This window comes from Callionymus lyra, chromosome 4 (genome assembly GCF_982586985.1).
Source record: "Callionymus lyra chromosome 4, fCalLyr1.hap1.1, whole genome shotgun sequence".
NCBI lineage: Eukaryota > Metazoa > Chordata > Actinopteri > Syngnathiformes > Callionymidae > Callionymus > Callionymus lyra.
In genome coordinates this window covers 19,931,751-19,957,305 of record NC_141821.1, presented here as the reverse complement: position 1 = coordinate 19,957,305, position 25,555 = coordinate 19,931,751, and the positions used below count along the sequence as shown (strand labels likewise).

Genomic DNA, 25,555 nt, shown 5'->3' with positions numbered 1-25,555 from the left:
TAAACTATGAATTATTAAAATGCAATGTTATCTTCAATTATGTGGGAAACATTATCAGGGATGGATTACTGTGAATTATTGTGAATTCAATTCTGAATTAAGACTTGATTTATTTATCATTCCTTAAAGAGCCAGCAGCTCATCTTCTCAGTGCATATAGTATTATATACAAGTTATACAAATATATAAATTATATTTTATAAATATTATTTAATAGATCGGATTCATAGATTCATTCATTCGTAGGTAGGTAGGTAGTAAACACTTTATTAATCCCTCTGGAGATCTCCTTCATTAAATTGGGTTCAGCAAATTTCATAAAAACAAGAACAAGAACAATGTGCAAATAAAGAACAAAGCGCAAGGGATGACGAATTGCAAATATAAAGAAAAAGGATACAAAGTCATTTTTTAATGTGAAACAACTGCAACTAGAGAGTACAGCTCTGCTAGCTCTTAGCATGTAAATAAAAATGACATTATTTCAAGTCTATACTGTCTATTCATCCAAAAATAATTTTCTCCTTTATATAATTTACAATATTCATTATTTATTATACAATTAAATATTTTTTTAATCAATTTATTACACAATACATGTTCTACTGGCGTCCATTATCATTTTAAGCAAAATATAATAATAAATTATCTGAAATTTATTTTTGCAAAACTCACTACTTAACTGTATTTAGTTTTTTTTAATTTATTTTATTTATGTTTAATATGTTTTTTTTTTTACATTTAATTTTGCACAACTGTATCAAAACCTTTACTGATAATGTCAATAAACACCAGTCAGATTCAGATTCTGAAACAAAATGTTTTTTTTTGCTCTTCCTTGTGTTCGGATAATAAATGCCAGGTGTTAATGATGGACAGATTCTCCGTCGCCAGTGTGAGGACCAAATGATTGTAAAAAGAAAGTGGTGTGTGTGTGTGTGTGTGTGTGTGTGTGGGGGGGGGGGGGGTTCCACATGAAGGTGCTCTCATGGTCCGGGCGATGACTTTTAGCATTCCTGGGCTCTGCCCCACGCTTACAATAGAGGATTCAGGGGTGCAGAGGCCAGTGCCTGGTTCTCAGGGGTAAAGACAAAAAGGCTCTTGAAAAGTCCCAAGGAGTTCCCATGATCCTCGGAAAGACCTTGATCCAACATGTGTTGGATTTCCATTCCACAGATTAGTCCGCACAAAAGGTACATATTTGGCTGATTTGTCTTCTGCCACGGTTTTTATCTGACAATGAAAGTCTGTAAGGAATTGAAATATAAAACAAATCAGCTGCTTTTTCCCTTTTTAATAGATAAAGACGAAAATAGACAACTTTTTTTGTACATGTCAGGGTTTTTACATGACTTTTAACACCGGAAAGTTTTCAAAGGTGTAATTCAAGTGAATATATTTATTTTATTTTTCTCCAGGTCTCCACTAACATACATAATCTGTTAGCATCAAAGGAGCGCACATGCATAAATAATTGACTAATTCACGTTGAGGGGGCCAGCGTGGATTAATTAAGCCTGAATACTAATTATGTTTTCTGTCTACACCAACTGACGCTGTTGTTGTTTTAATAGGAAAAATGTTGAATAGGTCACATGCTCTGACGCCATTTTTTTTAAAAACGTAAATTAATAAATAAGAGAAGCGACTTGTTTTTCAGTTTGTTTTTAATTAGTATCTTAATGAGGTGTTGTATAGAACACTGTTTTACATTTTTTATTAATTCATATATAATCCTAATATTGTATTCTGCATATCGGTGATACATGAAATTCTGATTATCAGACTATTACGATACATCTTAAGTACACAAAAAACATTGAATTATTTGATATGGTCTTAGTTTAAAATGTGCAATTTAGTTAAAAAAAAAGCATATGTTTTTGTCATGTATTTGATTAATATGGTGTGTAATCGAAGGGACAGGGACGTTGAAATGAACGCACGCCATAAGAATATCTGCCTCAATGATGAGTCCTGGTTCAAGACCGGACCTTCTCACGGAAGTCTCGGCGTCAACGGTCCCGGCAGAAGCGTCCACACAAGAGTACGAGCACGACGGCTCCGAGCCGCGGCCCTGTTTACAGCTGCGTGGGAAAGGAAAACAGGCAGACGTAAATGAGGGTTGACGGTTTCATGAAGCACAATTGGTTGACGGCCGATTCAAAGTGACTGGGCTGAACTGGGCGATGATCCGTACAGTATGCAAAATTCACTTTCTAGCTGGTCTGTGCCCACCAGCCCCTAGCAGCGAGCGGTCTTCCCCAAGCCCTTCGAGCTACGCCTTTGAACGCAACGAGAACTGAACATTGTTGTGCTCAATTTCTTTTGACAACAATCCAGACGAAAGAGAGGAAAAAGAAGTTGTAGATTTGTTTTGTCACCATTTATAAATGATTTTTTTTTTTACTTACGTCGACTGCGAACAGTTCGTCTGCTGCGGACGAGGTGACGTGCAAAACAGCTGGAGGGGTTTAGAGGTCAAGTGTCAACACTGTCATGAGGTAGACAATCAAGTATGGAGAGAACACATCACTCCAGCCTGACAGACAGCCAATGAATGGGATCAATAGTTGGAAAATATCTCTTTTTCTTTGAGCAAATAAGAAATAAATATTTTCTTTTCTATCACTCGTCATTTTTAGTATTGCAGTCTGTTGAATACTTAGAATACGTTGTGAGAATATACATTGATTACACATGTTAATAATTATTGTACTATACTTTTTCACTGTATACACCATATTTGTTAAGTTGCAGGAGCAACAACAATAATATAATAATAATATGATACGTTTCACTGTATACACCATATTTGTTAAGTTGCAGGAGCAACAACAATTATATAATAATAATAATACGATACGTTTTACTGTATACACCATATCTGTTAAGTTGCAGGAGCAACAACAATAATAATAATAATAATAATAATACGATACGTTTCACTGTATAAACCATATGTGTTGAGTTGCAGGAGCACCAACAGTAATATAATAATAATAATACTATACTGTTCACTGTATACACCATATTTGTTAAGTTGCAGGAGCAGCAACATTAATATAATAATAATACTATACCTTTCACTGTATACACCATATTTTTACGTTGCAGGAGCAACAACAATAACATAATAATAATAATAATATTAGTATACTTTTTATAATTATTTAATAATAATTATATACTTTTCACTGTATAGACTATAGACCATATCAAACGTTCATTTGTTATGTTGCAGGAGCAAAAGCAATAATACAATAATAATGATAATAATAATAATAATACACAAACACATATATTTGTTAAGTTGCAAGAGCAACAACAATAATAAAATATGATAACAATAATAACAACAATAATAATAACATCATATTTGTTAAGGCGCAACAACGAAGCAAGAAGCAGAAGAAGATAAAGTAATAAATGTGATAAACAAACAAATTAAAGAGTAAGAAATACAACCAGCGTCCTTATGATTTCTTACTCTGGAGTGATTTTGATCAAATCATTTATAAACATCCTGTCTATTCAAAGCACTTCACAGTGAAAATCCAACCATCAGCACAGCCCACAAAAATGTATAAACACATGAGATTCTCGATTGTTTGGTGACGTTATCAAAACAACAATAAAAAAACCCAAAGACCAACTGAGTAATATTTTACAGTTTAATACTCTCCGTGTTTTTAGAAGCAACACGCTCACAATTAGCTATTTATTCTGTAACAAAATGTCATCTGTCTGTTTATTAGCTGTGCTTGATTAAGTGAACATAAAAAAACACACAAACGCAGCAGCCACACTCACCAGCCTCACACTACACAGCATGTGCATCTCACAGAAGAAGGGATTGGTACCCAGTCAAAAAGCAAATGGCTTTTAAATAAGTTACAATTAGATAAGCATTAATCTCAGTGGTATAAATGAATGTCTCGCTGTAGGGCTTGTTGAATGTAAAAACAGATTTACAAAAACTCTTCCTACCAGATTGGACTGGAAGTAGTCTCACTCGCTTTTAATTGCTCTGTCATTTAGAGTTGAAACGAGCCCCCCCACCCATTGAGCCCCTTGATTTTTCCCCCCCTTTGAAATTAAATATGGTACACAAATACGTGCTGTTCGAGGGCCACGGCGGAGTTCATCACGGAAATCTGCATAAAAATGATGCTTCAAAAGTCCCGTCTGCTTTGAGCAAAGGATCTCCTTTATATCCTGCATTCTTATGTAAACATATCCATAACCAAAAACAAGCACTTGTGTGCTCCACCTCGGCATCCTCATTGTTCTTCCTCCCTGGGAAATCAGAGAAATGTGGGACCCCAAGACTCTTGATTTTTCAAAGGCACCACACGCTCTGCTGTCATAACAGCTAGGAAGAGCAGACCACCACCAACTATACATACACATCAGTATATACTGTATATATATATATATATTTTAGACTGTAGACTTTCTTTATATACAGTATATATACTCATTTTCATGTATTTAATTACTGATAATATTGTAATATTTTATATATATATATATATATATATATATATATATATATATATATATATAAATCGCATTCGCAGACCAGGATCACAAATAGTCAAAACATACAAGCTTTAAAAGGTCAAGAGCCCCAAGAAAGTTAAGTAAATATATATGTAAATTAATGATGATTTATAGAAATAAATAATTATTTGTATTGTTACCATGTATTACATTTCTGATTATTAATTGCATAATTGTATTTTATATATATATATATATATATATATATATATATGGAAGAATAACAGCAAAAACACAAATATGTTTGCACAAAGTTTTAATTAGTTTATCATTTATAATTATGATGAATGGTCATAAATTAAATAAATACATGGTTACAATGGAAATTGAATATATATTAATCATTATTATTATTTTCTTTCTCATAATTCAATGTATTGAATTAGCACAACATAAGCAATTTTCTTTTTAATACGTTTTCTCCATTGCCATAATACTATCTAATTATATTACAACAAATTGCCTTTCCATTAAAATACTCAAAGTAGTTGTTAGTTATTACTAATGTCCTTTCTGAAGTAAAATCCCACTAAAAAAACATGGTTTTATTGGGGTTTATGTGCTGCTGCAAATACACAAGTTGTATAAAACTAGGCTTATTCTTAACAACATTCACAGAGAGTGAACATATACTTGCATAAACACCGATACACAGTGTAGCGGTTCGTTTTTTACTAACAAGGAGGAAGTATTTTAATGTGACCTTCATTACACATTCACGTCAACTTTTCTTATCTATTTATGATGGAATTTCTTTCTTCCACTCCTGTTGTTCAATTAGTGCTTGACCCCTTTAGCGGCGATGTAAATTAAATGACATTTCAGTGTCGTCCCATATTTAAAATACTGCGTTAGTTGCGGATCATAAATGATGATCTTCATTCTGCAGCTAATTTATTCATTTAACAATTTCCCTCCAGAAGTTACAGCAGAAGGCTCCGCAGCAACCTAAGCAGAAGAAATCCAAGTCGGCTGAATTTCTGATGGGTGAGTCCTGCTTGATGAGTTATTGCTCATAATTTGTGTAAGGATTAATTAACTAATTACAGACAAATGGCTTTGGGCTAAATTTTGCTCTTGCTTGTCAGGGCGCAATTTGTAATTATTTTAATCATTTCTTCGCTTTTTTTTTTTTCTTCTTCTCTCCCTCCTCCTCCTGCAGGATTGTGATTTAATTTTAATCTAATTGTGTTCCAGTGTCATTCTTGGAGGATGCACCGAAAAATCATCAACAAAAAAAAACAAACAACAACCATCATTTTAAGTCACATTCAGGCGAGAGGAGGAATCCGCTCAAGTAAACGTAGCCGGAGATGATGGGCGAGGAAGGAAGTCTCCGATGATGAGGGATTGAAGGTGACAGACCAGATCGCACCCTTGTAGCCCCCCCACCCCCTAAAAAAAATGGAGCTGCGAGCATCTGCCGAAGAAAGAGGTGAAGCATCATTCTTTATTAGCTTCAGATTATTCCGCAGTAGTTTCTGATCCAACCTCTCCATAGTGCATGCATTCCAAAGCATGTCCTGACGGGCGACGTCTCTTCTTTTTAATGGACACCACTGCTGCGGTGGGTGTTCTATCTCCATGTAGAAGGACCCTCCGCACAATCAGCCTTGACTCCCACTCTCCGCCGCATGCCTTGTGGTGGGCTGGAGTCGTAGCGGAGGATATTAGCATATACGGCGCTATGCTAGCCGAGTCTCCGTCTGTGCCGCGCACTCACAACGCCCCCGAAACAAGGCTTTAGGCCAATCAGGCATACAAATGTGCCCCCTTATAATTCAGTATGTCAGGGAGAACTCTTGAGGAATGGGATGGTAAATTAGGAGGCTTTCAAGGTTGCCAGGTTTCTCAGGGATGAGTCACTGGATTCTTGATTTAATGTATGTTTTTCTTTGCTTTAAGCTGTACGGAGCCGATGATTTCTGGCGATTATCGCCACCGGGATTAAAGTCGGGGAGAGTTTTTCATCAACATAAAGTGAATACTAATCTAATATTTTGTCCTCTCCATCAGGGCGTCCCCCAAATTGTTTTTGCAACACGGATCAAATTATTGATGGCATTATTTTCACGGGCTGACCTATTGATTAAAGCATCAAAAATAAATAAACAACCTTCAAAAACAAGAGCATTAAAATACATCTCACCGTAACTCTGAGTCGGCAGGAGCCACAAGATGGTCCCAAACACAGTTTTATTTTCAGTACACAGTTATTTTTTAATAAACTAGACTGAAATAGCATCTCACTGTGTTAAATGTCACATACTTACACCTACATTTACTTTTCCAACACACATTTTAGACTGTAGTAATCAACACAGAATCAAGACAAATTGAATCAGTTATTTCTATTTTTCTGCAGCCCGGTAAGAAATACCACCCGGAGCAGAAGGTTGAGGACCACTGCTCTATACCATTGGTCCCAAAACCATTGGGCTGGGGCCCTGGTAGCTGGTGTATGAGGCACTTATTACCGGGTCTCAAAGAAAGAAAAATGCAATTTATAGATTTGATTACTACTTTCTGAAAAGTTTTAGCCTGTGACTTATGATACTTCAAGATGATTAAGTTGACATAAGTAATATAAATCATAAAAACTAAAACTGTATATGGACCATCTCCTTCGAGAGAAACAGGTCCAGAGCTCCTGTTGATTTACTGTTTGTTTTATGCAGTCATGCTGTTTTCTTTTACTGATTTTATCTTATTAATGAATGGCGTCTCCTGCTCCATATTGTAAAAGATGTTCACTAGTGTATTCTGGTCTTTTCTTTTTATAGGGATTGCGTTACATTAAAAAAAAGCATTAAACGATATCTATAAAGTAGTAATTGTTAAATTTTTCTCTTTATAAACCTTTTCCAAACTGTCATGAACATTTTCCAGATTCTCACACAGTCTCAAAAACCTACATAATTTTAATAACACAATGTTATTTGTAATTACGACACATAGATGGACAATAGCCAATGTTTAAATGAACAACATTCATTGAAACTTTCAAACTCCACATTGCATACGAGGTGCAACTCTTCTCAAAAAAAAAAATTCCCTGAGTAACAGTGACCTGCACAGCTCCTGTGGTGCTTTGCCGCCCAGCCAACCAATCTCAGCTGCCGATCACTTCCACAAAGCAACGAAGACATTTACTTTAAATACACTTTATAGTGACTAATCAGTCTGACCTAAAGAAAGCTGTGGGTAGAAAGGCATCATGGGAGTTCTGTTTACACCATAAGTACGGTGTTGGCTGAAAGTATTGCCTGCCAGGTTATATAGTAGATTATATCCTGTTAGAATATCTAACCTGTTTGTAACTACAATAAATTTTTGTATGCAGAACCTAGTAAAAAAAAGGTGTAATTTGAAATGACATATGACGAGCTGTAGACGGTAATAATTTATTGTACTACTTGTAGTATTACAATGTTCTTAGACGTCTACATGTCAAAAACGTACAATCCTGTTTAAACTAAACTTCATATTTCAATATGAATAAAAAAAAAAAAAAACGGTAAGATTCATAACCATTTTATATAATTAATCATTATTTAGATATAATTAGTACTTAACATTGTGAATTTTATCTATATTTCATTATGTCTCAATTAGCTACCCCCTTGTGTAGTCTCAAAACAAATGTGTTTTGTGGTATCCCTTGTGTTGTCTCTGGGTCAAAGTGAATGACCTTTTTCAGGCCTATGGGTCCCCTTAACCCTGAGATAAATCAAGGGTTAATGGAGTTAAGTGAAAAATATTTCTGATTGCAACGAAAAAAATTACTTTAAATATAACAATATAATATTAAGCTTCTGGTCGATGTTTAAAGCAGCGCTCGTATATCAGTGAAAGTAATTTCTTCTATAAGTGCTTACGCATCTGATGATGAGTCATAGCAGTAATTCAGCCCATGGATGTCTGTACCATGTGACTTTTCCTTCTCATGGAGTGTGGCTTTAAGGACAGAGTGCTGAGATTTTATGATGGACTTGTGGTCCTTTTCAGCAAGCAATTAAGTTTGAAGTGAAATATTCACGGCCTGTAATGAGAACGATCGGGGGTCAAGTAAAGCTGCTTGGTGGATTTTGCCCTTAATAGAAAGCCCCCGCAGCCATTGGACTCTCATAAACTCTGTGCTGCAGACTTGATGCCTATAGGTCAGTGATTGCTAATAAGGAGTCAATGAGACTTGGGCTCTGGTTATTTTTCTAAACTGGCCGGGGCTTCTGGGCCACGGACCTCATCACATTCAGGAGATATTGTCTTTGAAATTCCAGGTACTCTTGAGCGTGTGGACTTTCTCATTAGTACCTTCTGAACACAGCAAACATATGGCCGTTGTATTTAAGAGATTGCCTGCCTTGACCTTTCGCGGCATGCTAATTAGGCCTCAGAGCACTTTGGGCGATGGTGAAGTGCACCGCGAAAGAAAAAAAAGCAAAAAAAACCCTGAAGTCTCTTTCCATCTTCCCTTTTTTTCCCTTTCCTACCTACTTTCTGTATCATCCCAGGCCAGTCTTATCTGGGCATGCCCTTCAACAGTGTGGGTTTTTGAAAATTAACATTTCGCTTCACGTGCTTCTAATAACCACTAACCTGAACCCGTGCAACTGTCACTCCTTCTCTCTCTCACTCTGCACAGGAAATGAATGTGCCCAAAATTACTTTGACCTGAAGTCGGAGGAGCAGACGGACCCAAGGCAGCGCGGGATGGCGGGGGTCAACACGGAAGATGAGCTGGAATTAAGTATGCCATTCAGCGTCATAATAGTTCTCCCCGGTTCATTAAAGCGAGGTGAGAGGGATCACTGGTAGCAGGCGGCTGACGAGCCACCGAAGACGAGTATGTAAATACATCACACGGTTTGACTGACTGCACTACTCGCTGTCATTGACCAAGGTCAGACATCAATGGTCACTTTCAACGCTCGGTGGCTATTTTTTTTTTTTTATAAACCTCCTCTCGGAAGACACACACCGAGTCATATCACCAGGTTTCAGACCCCCCCCCCAACTTCCCCCCCACAAACCTTAAGTGGTCCTATTAAAACCAAGCTCTTGGGAGTCGAGTAATATGCATGTTATAATGAAACATGGCTATTAATGGAGAAACCATTTCACCTGTATCTTTTGGATATCACTGCCGTGTAATATCAAAGGATCTGCTTAACCAAATCTCATCACAAGATGACAGACGGGCTAACAGGCATGTTAATGCTCCCATTTCATTACCTCTGAACATGGACTTGAATTGCTGCTCTTTGCATGGATAATGGTTGCAGGTTACATGATCAGTTTAGAGTTACTTTCGTCTGCTTTATACCATTTTTTTTTGTTGTATTTTCAGAGATACTAAAAGCAGATGAGAACATGCTGTATGGAAGAATGGCGGAGATGCTGGAAGAAGATGACACTTTCATTGACTTGCCTGGTATGTGATAGAAAGTCAAATCGCAAGGTATAATTTCCACCGAAATTTGTGTTTCTCTGGTTCGTTTTATTGTTGTGTTCCCGTTAGCTGGTCGGCTAAAACTTGTTATTGAAACATGGCGAAGTAGATCAATGATGAAAGAGATGCTCCACTTACTCGCCCACTAGTGCTGCAGTGAGCTGAATTGAAATTGTGCTTTAACAGTTGGACGTGGTTTTCACACTTACTATCATGATTAGGTATCTGCTACACACGGTCAGTGTGTGACAAAAATGTTTGAGTCACGGCACATGCCTGACATTACAAAAATGACACAACAAAAATACCATGAACAATATATTGACCCATAGTGTTATCTCAGGTTCAATGTGTTTGTGGTAACCTTTGTGATGTCTTTGATTCAACGTGAACAACCTCCGCCACTGCATATGTGTTTATAGAAGCCACGGAGGTCAGGCCTTCGGGTCACCTTGACCCTGAGCTTACGAAAAGGTTTAAGAACATCCATGTGCCAAATATCTTTTTACCGATGATTTATTCTAACAGCAATAATACAACATTAATAACCAAAATGTATATCAAAACCTAACTGAAACATCATGGTCAATGTTTTTTTTTCTTAATTCATCTTAAGGTCTACATAAGGAGTCTCCGTTCTATTAACCAATCAATTCACACTTTCACACTTTTTTAGCATAATTAAGTAAATGAAAACCATGTAAAAGGAAAAGATGCAAGATCAGAACTGATGGTGCCATCGTAACTTTCATATTTTTTTTTAGCCAAAACTATCATCTCCCCTGTTTAATGGCAATGATAATACAAAACATATTTAGCAATGATTAATTATGTAATTAAAGTAGAAATAAAAATGATAAAATATTGTGGGAACTTCCCTACTAAGGACATTGGATTCTGATATTAAAGCAATGTTGTGATGTCTTAGAGAAACAGTGTCTTTGTTATAGCCAGAAAATCTATGCATCATGGATTGTATCAACAGCATTAGGACATGTATAAATAAAGATTAAATAAAAGATACAATTCTATTTGAAAACAAACACATTGCTATTTTAAAATCAAACAAATATAAATACTGATAAAAGACACAATTGTAAATCGATTAAATAATTTATTTATTAGGAATTAATTCTAAGTAGGATTTTCTGGACATGGGGGAAATAAAAGTGAAGAATTTATATTTGTAATGACATTGAAACAAACATTTTAATGAACAGTTTTGACCCTTTGAAAGTCTATTTAACAGTTATGGTCATACAATGGACCAGGTCCAAGGCAACACATTGAATCATAGTTCAAATAGCAGCAGAGTCATATTGTTTTTCAGAAAGTTTCATTTGAGGTCATACCATTTGCTTTATTCCGATGTACTCAAACACAAAACAAAGGCAGGAACGGACCCTCGCTGGTGATTTCCAAGAACAGCTTTTGTCCCACAGTAGACGCGTCTTTACTCATTAGTACACTTTGTTTAAACATGTAGTAAACCAGGCAACATTGAGGTGGTTTAAGCTTTTTTATTGTTCCGGCTGAGGACAGCCACACCGGATCCTGTTGACATAACGTACATCTCTCTTGTAATTCCGGCGCCCAAGTGATAGGTTTAGGCCCGCTTCAACTCCGTAGAATTTAGTCTGGTTGTATTATTCCCCATTGTCTCGGATTTAGCTGTACCGCCAAGATTAGCAGCCCGGTGTATTGTCTCAGAATGTTCATGGAATCCCACAGAAAAAAGTAAAGAGGATCTTGGATTAGCAGTTCCCAGACAGGGAGAGGAAAGAGAGATACTTCTGTACTGTCGGAGTCCAACTGTAGTGAATGCCAGTTACTACTTCAACCAGCCACAATGGACTCGGAGACAATCACCTTATGCCGCTGTATGGATGCCTCCCACCGTCTTATGCTGCAAGTCTTATTTGCACACTGGATCAGCGTGTGTCAGTCGTGATCCTGACACTTTGTGACTGCGTCCCCGGCTTTTGTCTTGGCGTACACAAAGCACACTGAACAAGAAAGAGCCTGAATAGCAAAAAAAAAAAAAAGTATTAATAAAATGGACAGTAGCCAGTGCTGTGTCTTCTCCAAGATAATTCCTAGAGCATAAAGCCTCTTTTTGTTGCAACTTTTCTTTTTATCTTGATGAGTTCCGTTGCTTTGGCTTGAAGATGAAAGGAAGCAGAACTGGCGAGTGTTTATTTCAGTTCTCTGTAAGGCGCCGTGCATTGATATCGGCCTGTATGGGAAAAGCATTAGCCGCTGATAACGATTTGGCTGCTGCATATATTGGACTGCACGCGTTGAAAAAACAGATTCTCGATATATAATGTCTGCTTTCTATCAACAAGGCGGTGCATGAAAACGTTAGAAGTGAGGCTGCAGAGAAAAATGTGAAGGTAGTTTGCAGCAATGAAACATATATAAAAGACAAAAATATTCTATAGATTCATATTAAGTCATATGTACTATTCATATCAATATATTTAAATGTGCGTCTTTGTCTAGATGTTGTCTGGTTCTCAAATATGTGTTCAGTATTTGTGTGCTGATGCGTATCTCTCCAGGTACATTGGCAGCCTCCAGGGATGAGAAGGTGTTGGAGGTGAAGGCGGGTAATCCAGTGTTTCAGAGGCAACTGATGCTCCATGGTGGCTTTGGTGCCTCAGGCTCGGGCCATACCACTGCCAAAACCCAAGCTGCAGCGAGCGATGGGCACGACAATGAGCAAGAACACGATGAAAGAAGGACGGTTCTGAAGGAAGACAACAATGTAAAAAGTAATGTTGGGTTCCTATTTTGATGTTTGGGGGTTATTTTCGTTCTCAAAATAAGATAAAAAGTACTGGGAAAATACAAACATTTTTAAGAGATTAAGTAAGAGTGATACATATTGGTAGAACAGAAGGATAATTGGATTAAAGTATTCTACTTGTTGTTTCTTCTGCCCAGTTCCATTAAGAACTTTGATCAACCCTTTGTGACAGTAAGGACAAATTGTTTAGTTATAGTCAATTGATTCTTCTTCAATCGACCCGCACCAAAGCCATATGTCCTCATATTGTATGTGATGAGACCTCACCCGTCATCAGTTGACTGAATGACATCATATTGTGAATTGCTTTGCCATTGCAGCCCAGTATAACTTGAGGTGATATATGCCATTTTTCATCATTCCGTGAGCGCTTTGACTTTGGAATTTTTTTTATTTTTAACGGAAATAACCAATTGGGATTTAACTTCTTCAAATAATATTTTGTATTCAAATAATTTCCCAGATTAATTTCGAATTGTTAACCAATGCCGCTTGACACAGAGAATCTCAACCCTATTTTTGTGTGAAAGTTGAAGCACACAGATTCGTGGATAACCATATTTGGCGAGAGTCTGAGGTTGCAACTACTGATGGTCTGATGAAGCTTCATGAAGCAGTATCATTACTTTCAAAGCCCACTAGAGTTCACTACCAATACAACAAATGGATATACAATAAATATAATAATATTTTGACCACCTACAATCATTTATTGACTTAGTAATGTAGAGAGTTTACGACTAGAGACTTTACATACGCTGCATGATATTTAAAATGTGCACAGCGATGCATTTCAAGAAGGTCTTGGGTTTATATTTCTCACAGGGAAAACAGATCAAGAGGTGATCCCCGACTACGCTCAGCGGCTGAGGGAGAGTGTGCAACCTGACATGATCACGCTTGGCAGCCTTTCACTGCAGCAGGTCAGGGCTACAAAGAGAAATATCTGTGTCATCATCCCATATTCACCAGCACATCAGCCATGCCCATTATGCTGTGTATCATTGGCTTTGGCTAATGGGCATGAAATGTGCTCATGCGTTTGTCTGTTCTTGTATGTGGATATTCAGCACGTCTTTCTCTGACTTCTAGGTACTATTAACCCAAAAAGTAGTCAAATATCTGCTGTACGAAGGGAGTCCTGTGACGCCTACTTAAATGTATTGTTTTGAAACAAAGGAACAATACTGTTTTAAATTATCATTCATGCATGAATGTAAAATGTTATTGATTACCTTTATCATTGTTTCTAAATAGCTGATTATTAAATGAATACAATACTGGGAGGGTATTGGATAATCAAATCCATACCCTTCCGAAAACAAATGTAGAGCATGGATTTAGTTGCCATCAAATCATGAAGAAGGGATTTGATAAACTTTGTATGTGGAGCTTAGCAAACATGTTCAAGAGAAATAAATGAAGTGAATGCAGTAACACTCTGAATAGAGATTGTAAAGAAACATTCATGCATAAGTAAACAAGTTCCATCCACTGTGTTTGTGTTCGTAATCTGACTTGAAAGGGAGTAGGCGTATCTTTTTTTTTTTTTTATAACATGGGAAGAAAATAAAAGTAATTGTGAGAGAATAGCTCAATGATGTCACACTGTCGCACAGACTCACACTTGACTCACAATACTGGATAATCAGTGGCATCTAATATGTAATATCATTGAGATCAGCTGCTCCACACCCACCTTCCTTTGAAAGCATATTTTCCACCAGAGATTTCACATCTATTTCAAATAAAATAATACGACTTTTCTTCCCTCACTGTTGTGCCTAACAAAGCTTCTGCGGAGTGCGACGCCGTCACTTAGCCGAGTCAATGCCTCTGAATTGGAACTATAAATGTGCTGACTGAATAGGAAACACTCATGAAACGCTACATGTCTTTAGGGTCTGGCTTGGTTATCGATTGCCTGCAGATTGCATTACAATTACTCCCTAATGCTTAATTCTGCCATTATGATGTACGGCTGCAGCGCTTCGTGAAGACGAACCTAAAGATAGAACGTACGTGTTTACACTGTGTATTCTGGTTTCAGCAAACATTTGTGAAGAGGAGCGACTGGGGGAAGAGAAAGAAGAAACTACTGAGCCTCTTCACTGGGAATGTTACAGTAAGATTTAGTGCCTTATCTATGTTACGTAACGTTTTTATTTTGGATCGTTTTTACATTAGAAAGCCACATTTTAATCTTAAAATAATACATACAAATAGACAAAAACCCTTTAGCTTACAATTTAACATTTTTAACTGGTGTGTCAAACTCAATTATAAAAATGGCAAAAATATTTTGGGGAAATTGTATATTTACCAGACTGTAAAATCCATTTGTCATTAACTAAAAAACAAGTCCCAATATTAATAGAATTTAACTATATTATTTTACTTTTTTTTTTACTATTTGAAATGCCTTTAATAGCAACGAGCTCAAAGGGGCATTGGAAAAGTGTCAAAACTTTTCAGAAAGTAATCCAGAACAGGGGTTCGCGAACCTTTTTTGCCATGTCGCCATTATATTCACGGACCGACCTTCAAATAAAAACAGTATTACTAATTTTCACTAGTTTAAAGGTTTCTTTTTTTGACTAAACCCTAACCCTAACCCTAACCTCTAACCCTAACCCTAACCCAAACCCTAATCAAAATCCACAGGCTCATTTTAGTTAAGAGAAAATTAGATATTTATTCAAAACAACAGACATTTTATAGAGAGTAATAATCAATAGAACAGAAACTATATGAATAATTTTCCCATTCTATGCAGTGCAAAATTCCTCCGGACCGGTATCGTGGTGACCACTGATCCAGAACAATAACAACTTGTCATAATCTGTTTCTTATAATCAACACTGCACAAAAAAAGGCAAAGGAAAGAAAAGGCATTGAAATGTGTGAAACCATTTTTTAGTTATTTTGCTAAGAATAAATAAAGTACAATCTTCTACTAAGGGGAGATAAAGGGGTCTTTACTTTATACTCTATTCACCATATGAAACGACTGATGATGGAGACTGAATGTATCCATCCATTATTCTATACTCTAGATATAATGTGTTGTATTTCAGACTTTGAGATCAATCTTTTTGACCACATGATGAGTATCAAAGTATTTGTTTGGGTTTTGGATATTTTTAACGTTTTGTTAATTTTAAAACTGTAAAACTATCTTGTTTTTACAATATTTTGCCTCTGATCCTGTGTTTACTAATTGTCAAATAACTGGACAGTCGAAGTGAAATAACTAAACCGATGCTATGAAAGACGTCTGATTCACAGGGAGGCGGCGAGGAGACAGCGAGCCGAGCACCACCTCGGGGTCTGAACACGCTCCACCAGTGGTAAGTTCAGCTCATTTCCAATTTCCCTCCACATATACATTTAAGCCACTTGAGTGTAATTAACAATCTTATTTGTATTTCAATTGACATTTGAGAATTCGTGCAATCCACATGTCCTCTGCATGGCTTCCCCTGTCAACCCGGCGTTGCATTGTGGGTAGAATGGCTCAAGGCCAAACAAATAGACGGAGAACTATTTTGTCGTGACGCTCCGAGGCTCATCAGCTCTTCGGTCGGTCCACTCCGGGCAGAGATCACACATCACATCTAGTCCAGAGCCCAGTGGGCCAACGTTAACTTTTAACTAATTACGCTCGCTGACTGACGTAACACAATCAGGAAATCACGCGTCAGCGTCACCAGCGTGCTTGTTGTGTATTGTTTTGTCAGCTGGTCACCAGCTCTGTCAGAAAAATGTACCAAACGGAGGTTCGCGAAGTGACCTCCTATCGACGGCTTTGAACCTTTTTAAATTCCGATTCTGATACCAATGGTGGATATTATACACTCGGGTTCTCTCTCTATGTCACCTAAGGCTACATCTGCCTGAAATCAAATGAGAAATAATTTTTCATATGAAAGAGAAATGGGGAAAGATGTGTTTTTTTTGTAATGCATTTGTTTCCACTCTTTCTGATTTAATGGGGGTCGAGTAATTGCATTAAAGAAGCACATTGTGCCTTGTTGTGAACTGATGAAAGCACATGTAATACTTTTGATAGGCGAAAAGAGAGGGGGGAGAGAAAGAGAAGAAAAGAGCAAGTGCCTGCCTTTGATGCTGAGCATTTATTTGCTGAATTATCCTTCCTTTTACAAGCATCTTATCCCCAGTCACAGGCAGGCCAGGGCCCCAGTGATATTGCTTTATTTTGAGGAATTAAGAGAGGTGGCAAGGAGACGGAGCAAAGCAACCGCTTATTACATTACCGCTGATAAGATTGAAAGGCTGAGGAAGCGAGTGAGAGAAAGAGAGAAAGAGAGAGAGGAGCGAGGCAGTGCGAGGGATCCCGTGAAAAGTGTTTTGTTGTGCTGTTATTAGATTGAGCTGCTGTTGGCTAGAGAGTGAAACAACAGTCCAAAATGAAGGTGCCTGTTAACAGGGTTAGCTTCTGTTTGTGGCCGTCATTGTGTGTTCACGCCTGTGTTGGTGTCTCATCACAGGACTGGGAGAAGCCAGTCACTCCGGGTGGTGGGTGAAGGCCAGGAAGCCGTGGCTGGATCTGGGCAAAACACAGAAGTCCCACAATCTTTGGTCTCTCCAGTTAGTTGGCCGGTAAGCTTGTTGTTCGTGTTTTTTAAATTAATTCCAGTGGAAGAAACAACACTATCAGACAACTTCTTTTTAAATATTTATAAAAACAATATGGTATATTTTTCACACTTTTGAAGTCAACAATGATTACTACGTATAAGATTATGATGAAAAATATTTATATATATTTAAAATCCAAGTTATCGTATAGAATTTCAGTCAAAATTTCTAAGAAGAAATAAAAAATATATATTTTAACTGAAATAGTCGTGTATTATAGTTAATATCTGCTTTTTAATGGATTATTTAGTACACAAAATGAGGTCACACAAATGATAAAATTGCAGTATTCAAGATATAAATGTGTCCCAATATGTTCGTCTGTTACTTCTTCAGATAAATAAAAGTAATTTACTAAGTAAGTAAGAAAGCAAGATTTATTGGTAAAGCGCCTTACACATTCTATGTAATAGCAAGTATATTCTTGTCATCAACAGAATGACGCAATTACTTTTTTTCCAGTAATTAAATATTTAATGTTTGTTGTTTAATGTTTTGTTTTTACATTTCTCCGTTTTTAGAGATTCATCTTTTTGTATGTTATCCTTTGTTCAACATTTAAGTCTTTGGTCAAAATCAACATGTTTTGCTTACTATCTTCTTAAAACTTAGAAATAGGTAGAAAGGATTATTTTCAGAGTAATCTGTTCTTTTTTAGAGTTATAGGCAAAAATGTTTGTTCATTTTAATGTAGCGACTGGAGCTTAGTTATTAAAAACAAACGTAAAATATAAAGAGTTATTTGGAACAATTCCTTGTGTAAGTGAGTCTTTTTGGATGAAAATGAAGAGAACTGAGCTCCAGTCGCTACATTAAAATGAACAAACATTTTTGTCTATAACTCTAAAAAAAAAAAGAAGATTATTCTGAAAATACAACCCTCTGATGCCAATATGGGTGAGTAGAAAATGAAAGATTTTGGGTGAACTATTGCTGGAACTTGGTGACCTTGTCAATGCAATCATTTCTAAGAATTTCTCTTTCTGTTTAAAAAAAGCTGCATATGTTCATGCTAGCTGCGTTGGCAACGTTCTTTGGTATCACCGTATCATGAGGTAATGTTGAAGAAACTGCACCATAGAAATCGTAACACAACCACCATTTCTGTCTGTTAAGAAATGAAAGGAAGAGACGCTCGTATCGCTTGCATTGATCCTTGAAATGTTTACCAATTGGCGAAATGGGCTTATTTATAGAAACAACAATCAAATGATGTAATTATGTGAAATCCTCTAATGAAAAGGGGAAATTCTCTTCCTTCTTTATGAAGAGGCCTATCCTTTATTTAAAGCGGCACGCCACTTAGAAGGCAGACACATTCAGACGTGGCAACTATTGAACGCGGATCTTCCCTATGCAGGTTCCAGCCATATTATATGTATGTAAGTAAGTACACAAAGATGGGTCGCCGCTTTCACTGAATACTGTCTGCACGTTTAGGAATCCATGTAGGAGGGAAGAGATGGAAGAAGGGGAATGGAGGAAAAGAAATGGAAGCAAGTGGGTTTAGAAGAAAGAGACGCAGCTTTACGGGAGCGTCAGCTGTAGGAGGAGGGCTGTGTTGGTGCTACCATGCCACCATGCTGGCTTAAAGATGTAATGAATCTTCAGTCAGGGGCTTTTCCTTCCAGGGTGACAACTGGCTTTGAGGAAGGTTGTAAATGCAGGAGAGATTGTGGTATAATTCCTCAGACTGGCGTTCGTGCCCCCAAGTCACCATTCGATTATCTCCCAAATTGCTGTGTTTCACTGAGATAAAGATTTTTTATGGCTTGCTGACTTGAAACAACCGGCGAAGGCAGGATAGGGGGCAAAGACGGGAGAGGGAAAAGCAATGGCCACGCATAGTAATATCCGTCAGTAAACGACAAAATCTTTGTTTATATGACATTTCTCTCGAACGGCGGCGGCGAGATGGATCCGAAATCTAAAATGTCACATTTGGCATGCCAAACTATGAAAATATATTTCTGTGCAAAATTCATGGAGGCATTTAATTTAGAACGTGTTTAATAACTAAGTCAGCCTGCATCAGTAATCCTGCCTGGAGGTCCCGAAAAGATTGTCATATTTATTCTCTCTTTTCTTCACCCCCTTTTCTTCACTCCGCAGCCAAATTTTTTTAAAGGGTAAATGTTCATTGTTAATTAAGATTTACTAATTAAAATGAAAATAATTAGGGAGAAAGCTTAATCTCTGAATATTAGCCTGTACTTAGAAAGAAAGGAAGTTTTTGTACGTGCATTTCCTGTCTCTATTAAGAGTGCATTTTGTGCGATCAGTCAATGTGTGGAAAGCCCTGAAAAGACGTTTTGACGTAAAGAGCGGCCGCTTGCCAGAAAAAAAAAAAAGCACGGAGGATCCCTCTCTTGAGCCTTTGATCTCATCTGTAGGAGTGCTGTAATGTTATGGTACTTGAGGCGCAACTCAGGCTCCGGGCAAACAAACCACCTCTGATATGGAAAATTGGCTCATTTTCACTTTTACCTTTCCTTGACTCTTTTATACGTGTCTTACAATGTGCAGGCATGCGGGCCAGATAATAACAATAGCTCTTCATTTGCATAGTTTCAATTGGACACCAGTGTTATAATCTTTCTTCCACTTCTCTTTGATTCTCCTCCTCCTCCTCCTCTCCTTCCTTTCCAGGTTGCTCTTTCCAGGCCTCCTTCTAAATGGGAGCTATGTGGGCTTAAACCGCTTTGCCACCAATTATAATGATTTCATTTCGGCTAAAATTGTTTTTTTTGTTGATTTGCTATGAAAAGACGTTGAAAAGTGGTGGGATTGACAGGTGTGACACGTCTGTCCCGAGAATCCATGTGACCTCCTTCGCAAACCTGGAGATATAAATGCACACAGATATGAAGTAAATTATAAAGTGAAATCTTAATCATCACGACAATCAAACTCTTGTGTTTGAAGCACTTTTTATGAATTAAACACTGTCCACAAAATGGTGATACACAAAATACAAACAATCATTTTGTGAGTAAAATAAAGTTTAAGATGTTAAAATTTGTTAATCTGAGATAAAAAAAAGTTTAGTAAATTATTCCTTTCAGATGGTATATATGTTTTCATTTCAATTGTCTTGTATTGTTCATAATAATTAAAGTGATCGTTCACACAACATTTAAACTTCAATCTTTTTTTACTCACCCTCATGTTGATTTAGTGTTGGGATTATTCCTTTTAAGTGTTTTAGACAAAATGTTTGTTCATTTTGATTGAGAGACCAGAGCTTCTTTATCTTCGCCCAAAATCACACTTAAAAACATTCAAATACCTCCAAATTTCTCGTCTGCGACGTCTATCTTGTATTGAAGCCTGAACATGAGGAATTGTTGCAGACAAGTTAAACAAGTCTGTATTTTTAGCTTGTTTGTAGCAAAAGTTTAAAGAATAACAAGGGATACAAACAGGAAGTTCTCCGGGAAAGCACTCGCAATATTTGGATGTTTTTAAGTATGTCATTTTTGAACAAGGACGAACTGAGCTCCAGTCGCTACATTAAAACAAACAAACACTTTTGTCTGTTACTCTAAAAAGGAACAGATTACTCCCAACCCTTAGAGGACATGAGGGCGAGTAGAAAATGAGTGAAGTTTGAATTTTGGGTGAATTTACCCTTTAATAAAACGCTGACTTTCGCACGTTCGAAGCCCAATATGTACAGAAACTGTTGGTTATGATGTTGAGTATGTTCTTTATGGGATGTGCGGATCTATTATTCAGTAAAAAAAAAATCGGAAAAACAAAATCTTGTTCAAGCAGTAAGCAAAAAGAGTTCAGCCACTTTCATGAATTCACTTTGCTTGTAATAACTAAATATTCCCTCGTACAAATGATGGCAAAATAACATCTTTAATAATAATGAACATTCAAACCCTTAAAGGAGAAAGTGGTGCAGAACAAACTGAGAACAGCATCAGAACCGCAGCAGAACTTCCATGACAACAGAAGTACGATAGAGTACCTAGAATATCTAGACTTCCTTTAGAATCATATTTCATTCATATTAACAGAAAAAGAGGCTAAAATTATTATTATTATTTTTTAAATGCATGTATTTGCATTAAATACATTCCATACAATATATTTTTAACTAATAAATTATCCAAAATTAAGGTAGAAAAATAGCGCTTTTCCTGCTTTTTAAAGTCAGACATTTCCCCTCCTCTCTGAACTAAACTTAGAGACTAAATCTCCTGAGGTCTGTTGCAGTCCAGCATGGAGATTTAAGACAACATTAAAGGCAAACGGAAGAGTTGCACGCGAGGACAAAAGTGATGTAGGAGGGCTGACTGGGTTTTTAACGACAACACTGTTGACTCCGGATCATGGGTCTGCAGCTCAACCTCGCCATTTCAGGACCTCTTCCATCCTGCTCTATGATTTTACTCAGGTTTTTGAAAAATAAAGATTAAAAAAACGACTTGTAAAACGATAATAAATAAAAGACTTAAACGCGCACGAACACGTGCACATATTGATCCATGCGACAGCAAAGTTGAGATGACACGATCTTGTTAATGGATACTTTTCCTGGCGTTCTATCAATATAAACAAGAACAATTTCAACTATAGTTGTTTCTGTCTATTCAGCTTGGTTTTGAAAAAAGACACATGACAGTTAAACAAACAAAGTGAAGTGGGCTGGTGTAGCCTGAAGGGGATGATAATCTTCCAACAACTGGCTTAAAACTTTCACTTGATCAAACACTGAATGGACAACTGAGAAAATAAATTAATATTGCAACTGTTCACCCCTGAGGGGCTCATGGACGACTTCATATCACACCAAGAATCAAGAGTTATTTAATAAGCGAGTGCAAAACTAACACAACTGAGTAGATGCAACAGAAAACTAACAAAGTGCAAATGAACCATGGTAACTAAATGAGTTATTGACGTATCATTACCGAGTCAAACTGTCGGTGAAAGTTACAAGAATAAACAACATAGGTCAACGGTGTACGTAAACTGTCAACACGTTATTTGTTAAGAAGGAATAGTTGTTTACTTTTGTAAAATAAGCTTTTCTTTGCCGTGGATGATGTGCCTGGTGTGTTTAGAGTCCGAGCTAACAATGTTACGTGATCAAATACACAACTGCGAGGACCCCAGAGTTTAGCTCAAGTCAAGGAAAAGCGTTAACTTGTCAAAGCTCAGGCCCAAAGCGAAAGCTTTTCTCAATTTTATGCAAAGCATATCATCATTTACTGAGGGATATCTGTGTGTGTAAGATACAGTTATGGCTAATGAACTAAATGCAACTTTACATTTAATGCCTACATTCTTAGGCGGCTTTAGTTACAACTTTTATTCTGATATTTTCTAATAGAATTCCACAAGTGTGTCAATTTGTCTAAATACCAAGAATAAATAGCAAATGAGCTCACAATTTTTATCTTACATTTTTAATACTAAAATAACCTTGAAAGTATTTCCAAAGTTTTAGCCTTTTGTCTGAGTAATGTTCTGTTTTAGGGTTTAAATGTGTGAACATCACAACAACGACTTTATATATATATTTTTTAATGTTTTTCATTTTGGGAGGAAGTGCCCAGAGTAAAACCACGCAACACGGGGATACAATACAAACACAAATCCTCACAGAAAATGCTGCAAGTCACCTCCCTGATATTTTGAATACATTTTTTTGCTTTTTTAATCTTAAATAAGGAATATTTCAACAGTCTTCTAAAGCAAGATGGCGTCCCTGACTCCAGCCATTCGTAATATTTGAGGTACAAAGTGGAAAGTGAAAATATATTTTCTCTTTTTTCTTCAAAACTATAATTTAATGACTGAATTACCAACATTCAGTGATGTAATACTGACTTTGGAACAGAACCCATTTGCAAGTTACTGTTTTTAGCCTACTTCAGTGGTGCATAATTCAATTGTTTCTTTTAATGTTCATAGAAATATATATTTCAATCATAAATAATAAATCTGCCTTTTTATTTGACTTGTCATTGCTCTATTTTACCTAGACGTCAACTTTCCAGCCTGTGGAGGTGTGTGTGTTTTGTCTGAGGGCTTTGAAAGACAAACTTCCAAGGGGCCTCTATGCAGTGAGCGTGGCTCTCCACAGCTATCTCGGTGGTCCCGCCATGACCTGGGGCCAACAGCGAGACGGACCAGTTACCTCAGAGCCGGTGGAACACAAGGGCCGCTTCTACGACGTCGACCTGCACGTTAATCACAATCTGGTCTTGGTAAGAGCTCGGAAAATAATATGGTTCATTCATAACATGCAGTTTTCTCATAACCTTTTGGATGAAAAAAAAAGCAACATTTTAATGAAGGCTACGAGTGATGCAACTTTTTTTTCCTTCATTTGACAGTTTATATTTTTATCTTGAAAGAAAGTGAGGAATCTGCCTTCAATTTTATTCCCCAAACATGTTTACGACAAGATGAATCGCGATGAATGTAAAACATATACCTCATCTGAAAATAATTCTGGCACTGCGAGCCCACAATGCAAACACTAGTCTTCGGTTGGAAATTTAAAAGAGATTCAAACCCAAAACAAACTCTCCCTTCTGATCAAAGCCGACTATTCAACATGCCACGGTAATATGAACGAGCTTCGTACCGATTCGTCATTTCTGATGAGGATAGTTTCCACAATAAAAGGGTTTTATGTTGTATGTGTACTGTGACGTTAAATCCCTGCAATCTAGGATCAATAACTCACTCACACATTGGTTTTTATCAGAATAAAAGGCATGTATGTCACGTTTTATCGTAGGGAATATCCAATTTAATCCACGTCACTAGAGGAGATTTGGTGTCCTTATGGTGTCTATATTTACAGTTTATTTTCGGTCACTTCATATTGACCACTGGATTAAAAAACTGCATGCATTCATGTAAAAAAAAATAATCAAATGCTTAAGAGCTGACGCCACTAAATCCAACGTCCCGTCTAATTCCACGGTTCCACAGAAGGGGCTTGTGATGGCAACTCTAAAGGCCTGAGCCGGAGCGTCGAGCGCATGTGGACACTGTCAGAACGCTGGTGGGCGTACTCGCTAAGCTCCGGCATCCAGATACGATTGTCTCAAGATCCCAACAAACAGAAAGAACTGGGCAAAAGCTGGCATGAACTGAATGCAGACCTGGGATCTGATTCAGGGCGGAAGAAAAGGTTTAAGTACAGCGTCTCCAGCGTCAGTCAAAACCCTCCTCTCCCCGCAAAACCCTCGGCTATTGACAGTTGCCGCCGTTGTCCTCGGCGATCGCTGAAGAACCGCCGATCACATTTGTCTGTCAGGATTGACTCGGATGTCTTGCCCACACTGTGGCGGTTTTAGGGGAGCACTCAAAGAGGAAATGAGGAATTAGTGATTGTAGGAGGAATCCAGCCGCATGTTTTTTCTCTCCTCCTCACTCCTCTCACTCCATTCACCCTTGGCTTTGTGCACGGCAGTTTGGATTCAGACAGAATCAGCACAGTTTCATTTAAATGTTGGCAAAAATAGTCTTTAAGGGGGATGATGTTTTTCTGTGTCAGTTGGGAGGAAATGTTGAAAGTGAAAAAGAAGTGTTTTTTTACTAAAAATACATCCCTTCATGTTGCATTTCTGACATTAAAGTTGAGTCTAGCAGTTTTTTTAATTTTTCAAGCAAAACTGTGGAGCTCAGTCATCCAGAGGAGACTCAAATCAGAGCACATTACTAGGGGTCCAATATGAGGTTGAGAGGCATCATTACGGCCAAATAGGGTCCTATTAGAAAACGGAAGAAAAAATAAAATAAAAATGAATAAAAAAACAAACATTTCTTTTCAAATTATTTGTTAAATGTAAATAATTCAGGTCAACATTTCCTGCTCCGTGAAAGACGCTTACTTACGTAACCCTTGTGTTATCTCAGGGACAAATACATCTTCATTCATCTTGACCCAGAGACAACACAAGGGATACCACAAACACATTTGTTTCCAGGCCTTCGTGTCACCTTGACCCAGAGACAACACAAGAGATACCACAAACACATTTGTTTTCAGGCCTTCCGGGTCACCTCGACCCAGAGACAACACAAGA

The 25,555-nt window shown here is 37.3% G+C and overlaps 1 protein-coding gene across 1 annotated transcript in view; it reads left to right on the top strand.

The window, feature by feature from the left end:
* The first annotated feature begins 1,970 nt into the window (after nucleotides 1-1,970).
* Nucleotides 1,971-25,555, top strand: part of ofcc1 (orofacial cleft 1 candidate 1) — an 88,683-nt gene continuing 65,098 nt past the window's right edge. Inside the window, 12 exon segments of the mRNA XM_087788374.1 lie at nucleotides 1,971-2,114; nucleotides 5,487-5,553; nucleotides 5,923-5,954; nucleotides 5,956-6,001; nucleotides 9,212-9,316; nucleotides 9,917-10,000; nucleotides 12,583-12,795; nucleotides 13,656-13,828; nucleotides 14,881-14,955; nucleotides 16,119-16,180; nucleotides 17,342-17,453; nucleotides 23,510-23,719. Of these exon segments, the coding sequence (XP_087644500.1) occupies nucleotides 1,971-2,114; nucleotides 5,487-5,553; nucleotides 5,923-5,954; nucleotides 5,956-6,001; nucleotides 9,212-9,316; nucleotides 9,917-10,000; nucleotides 12,583-12,795; nucleotides 13,656-13,828; nucleotides 14,881-14,955; nucleotides 16,119-16,180; nucleotides 17,342-17,453; nucleotides 23,510-23,719 (1,323 nt within the window).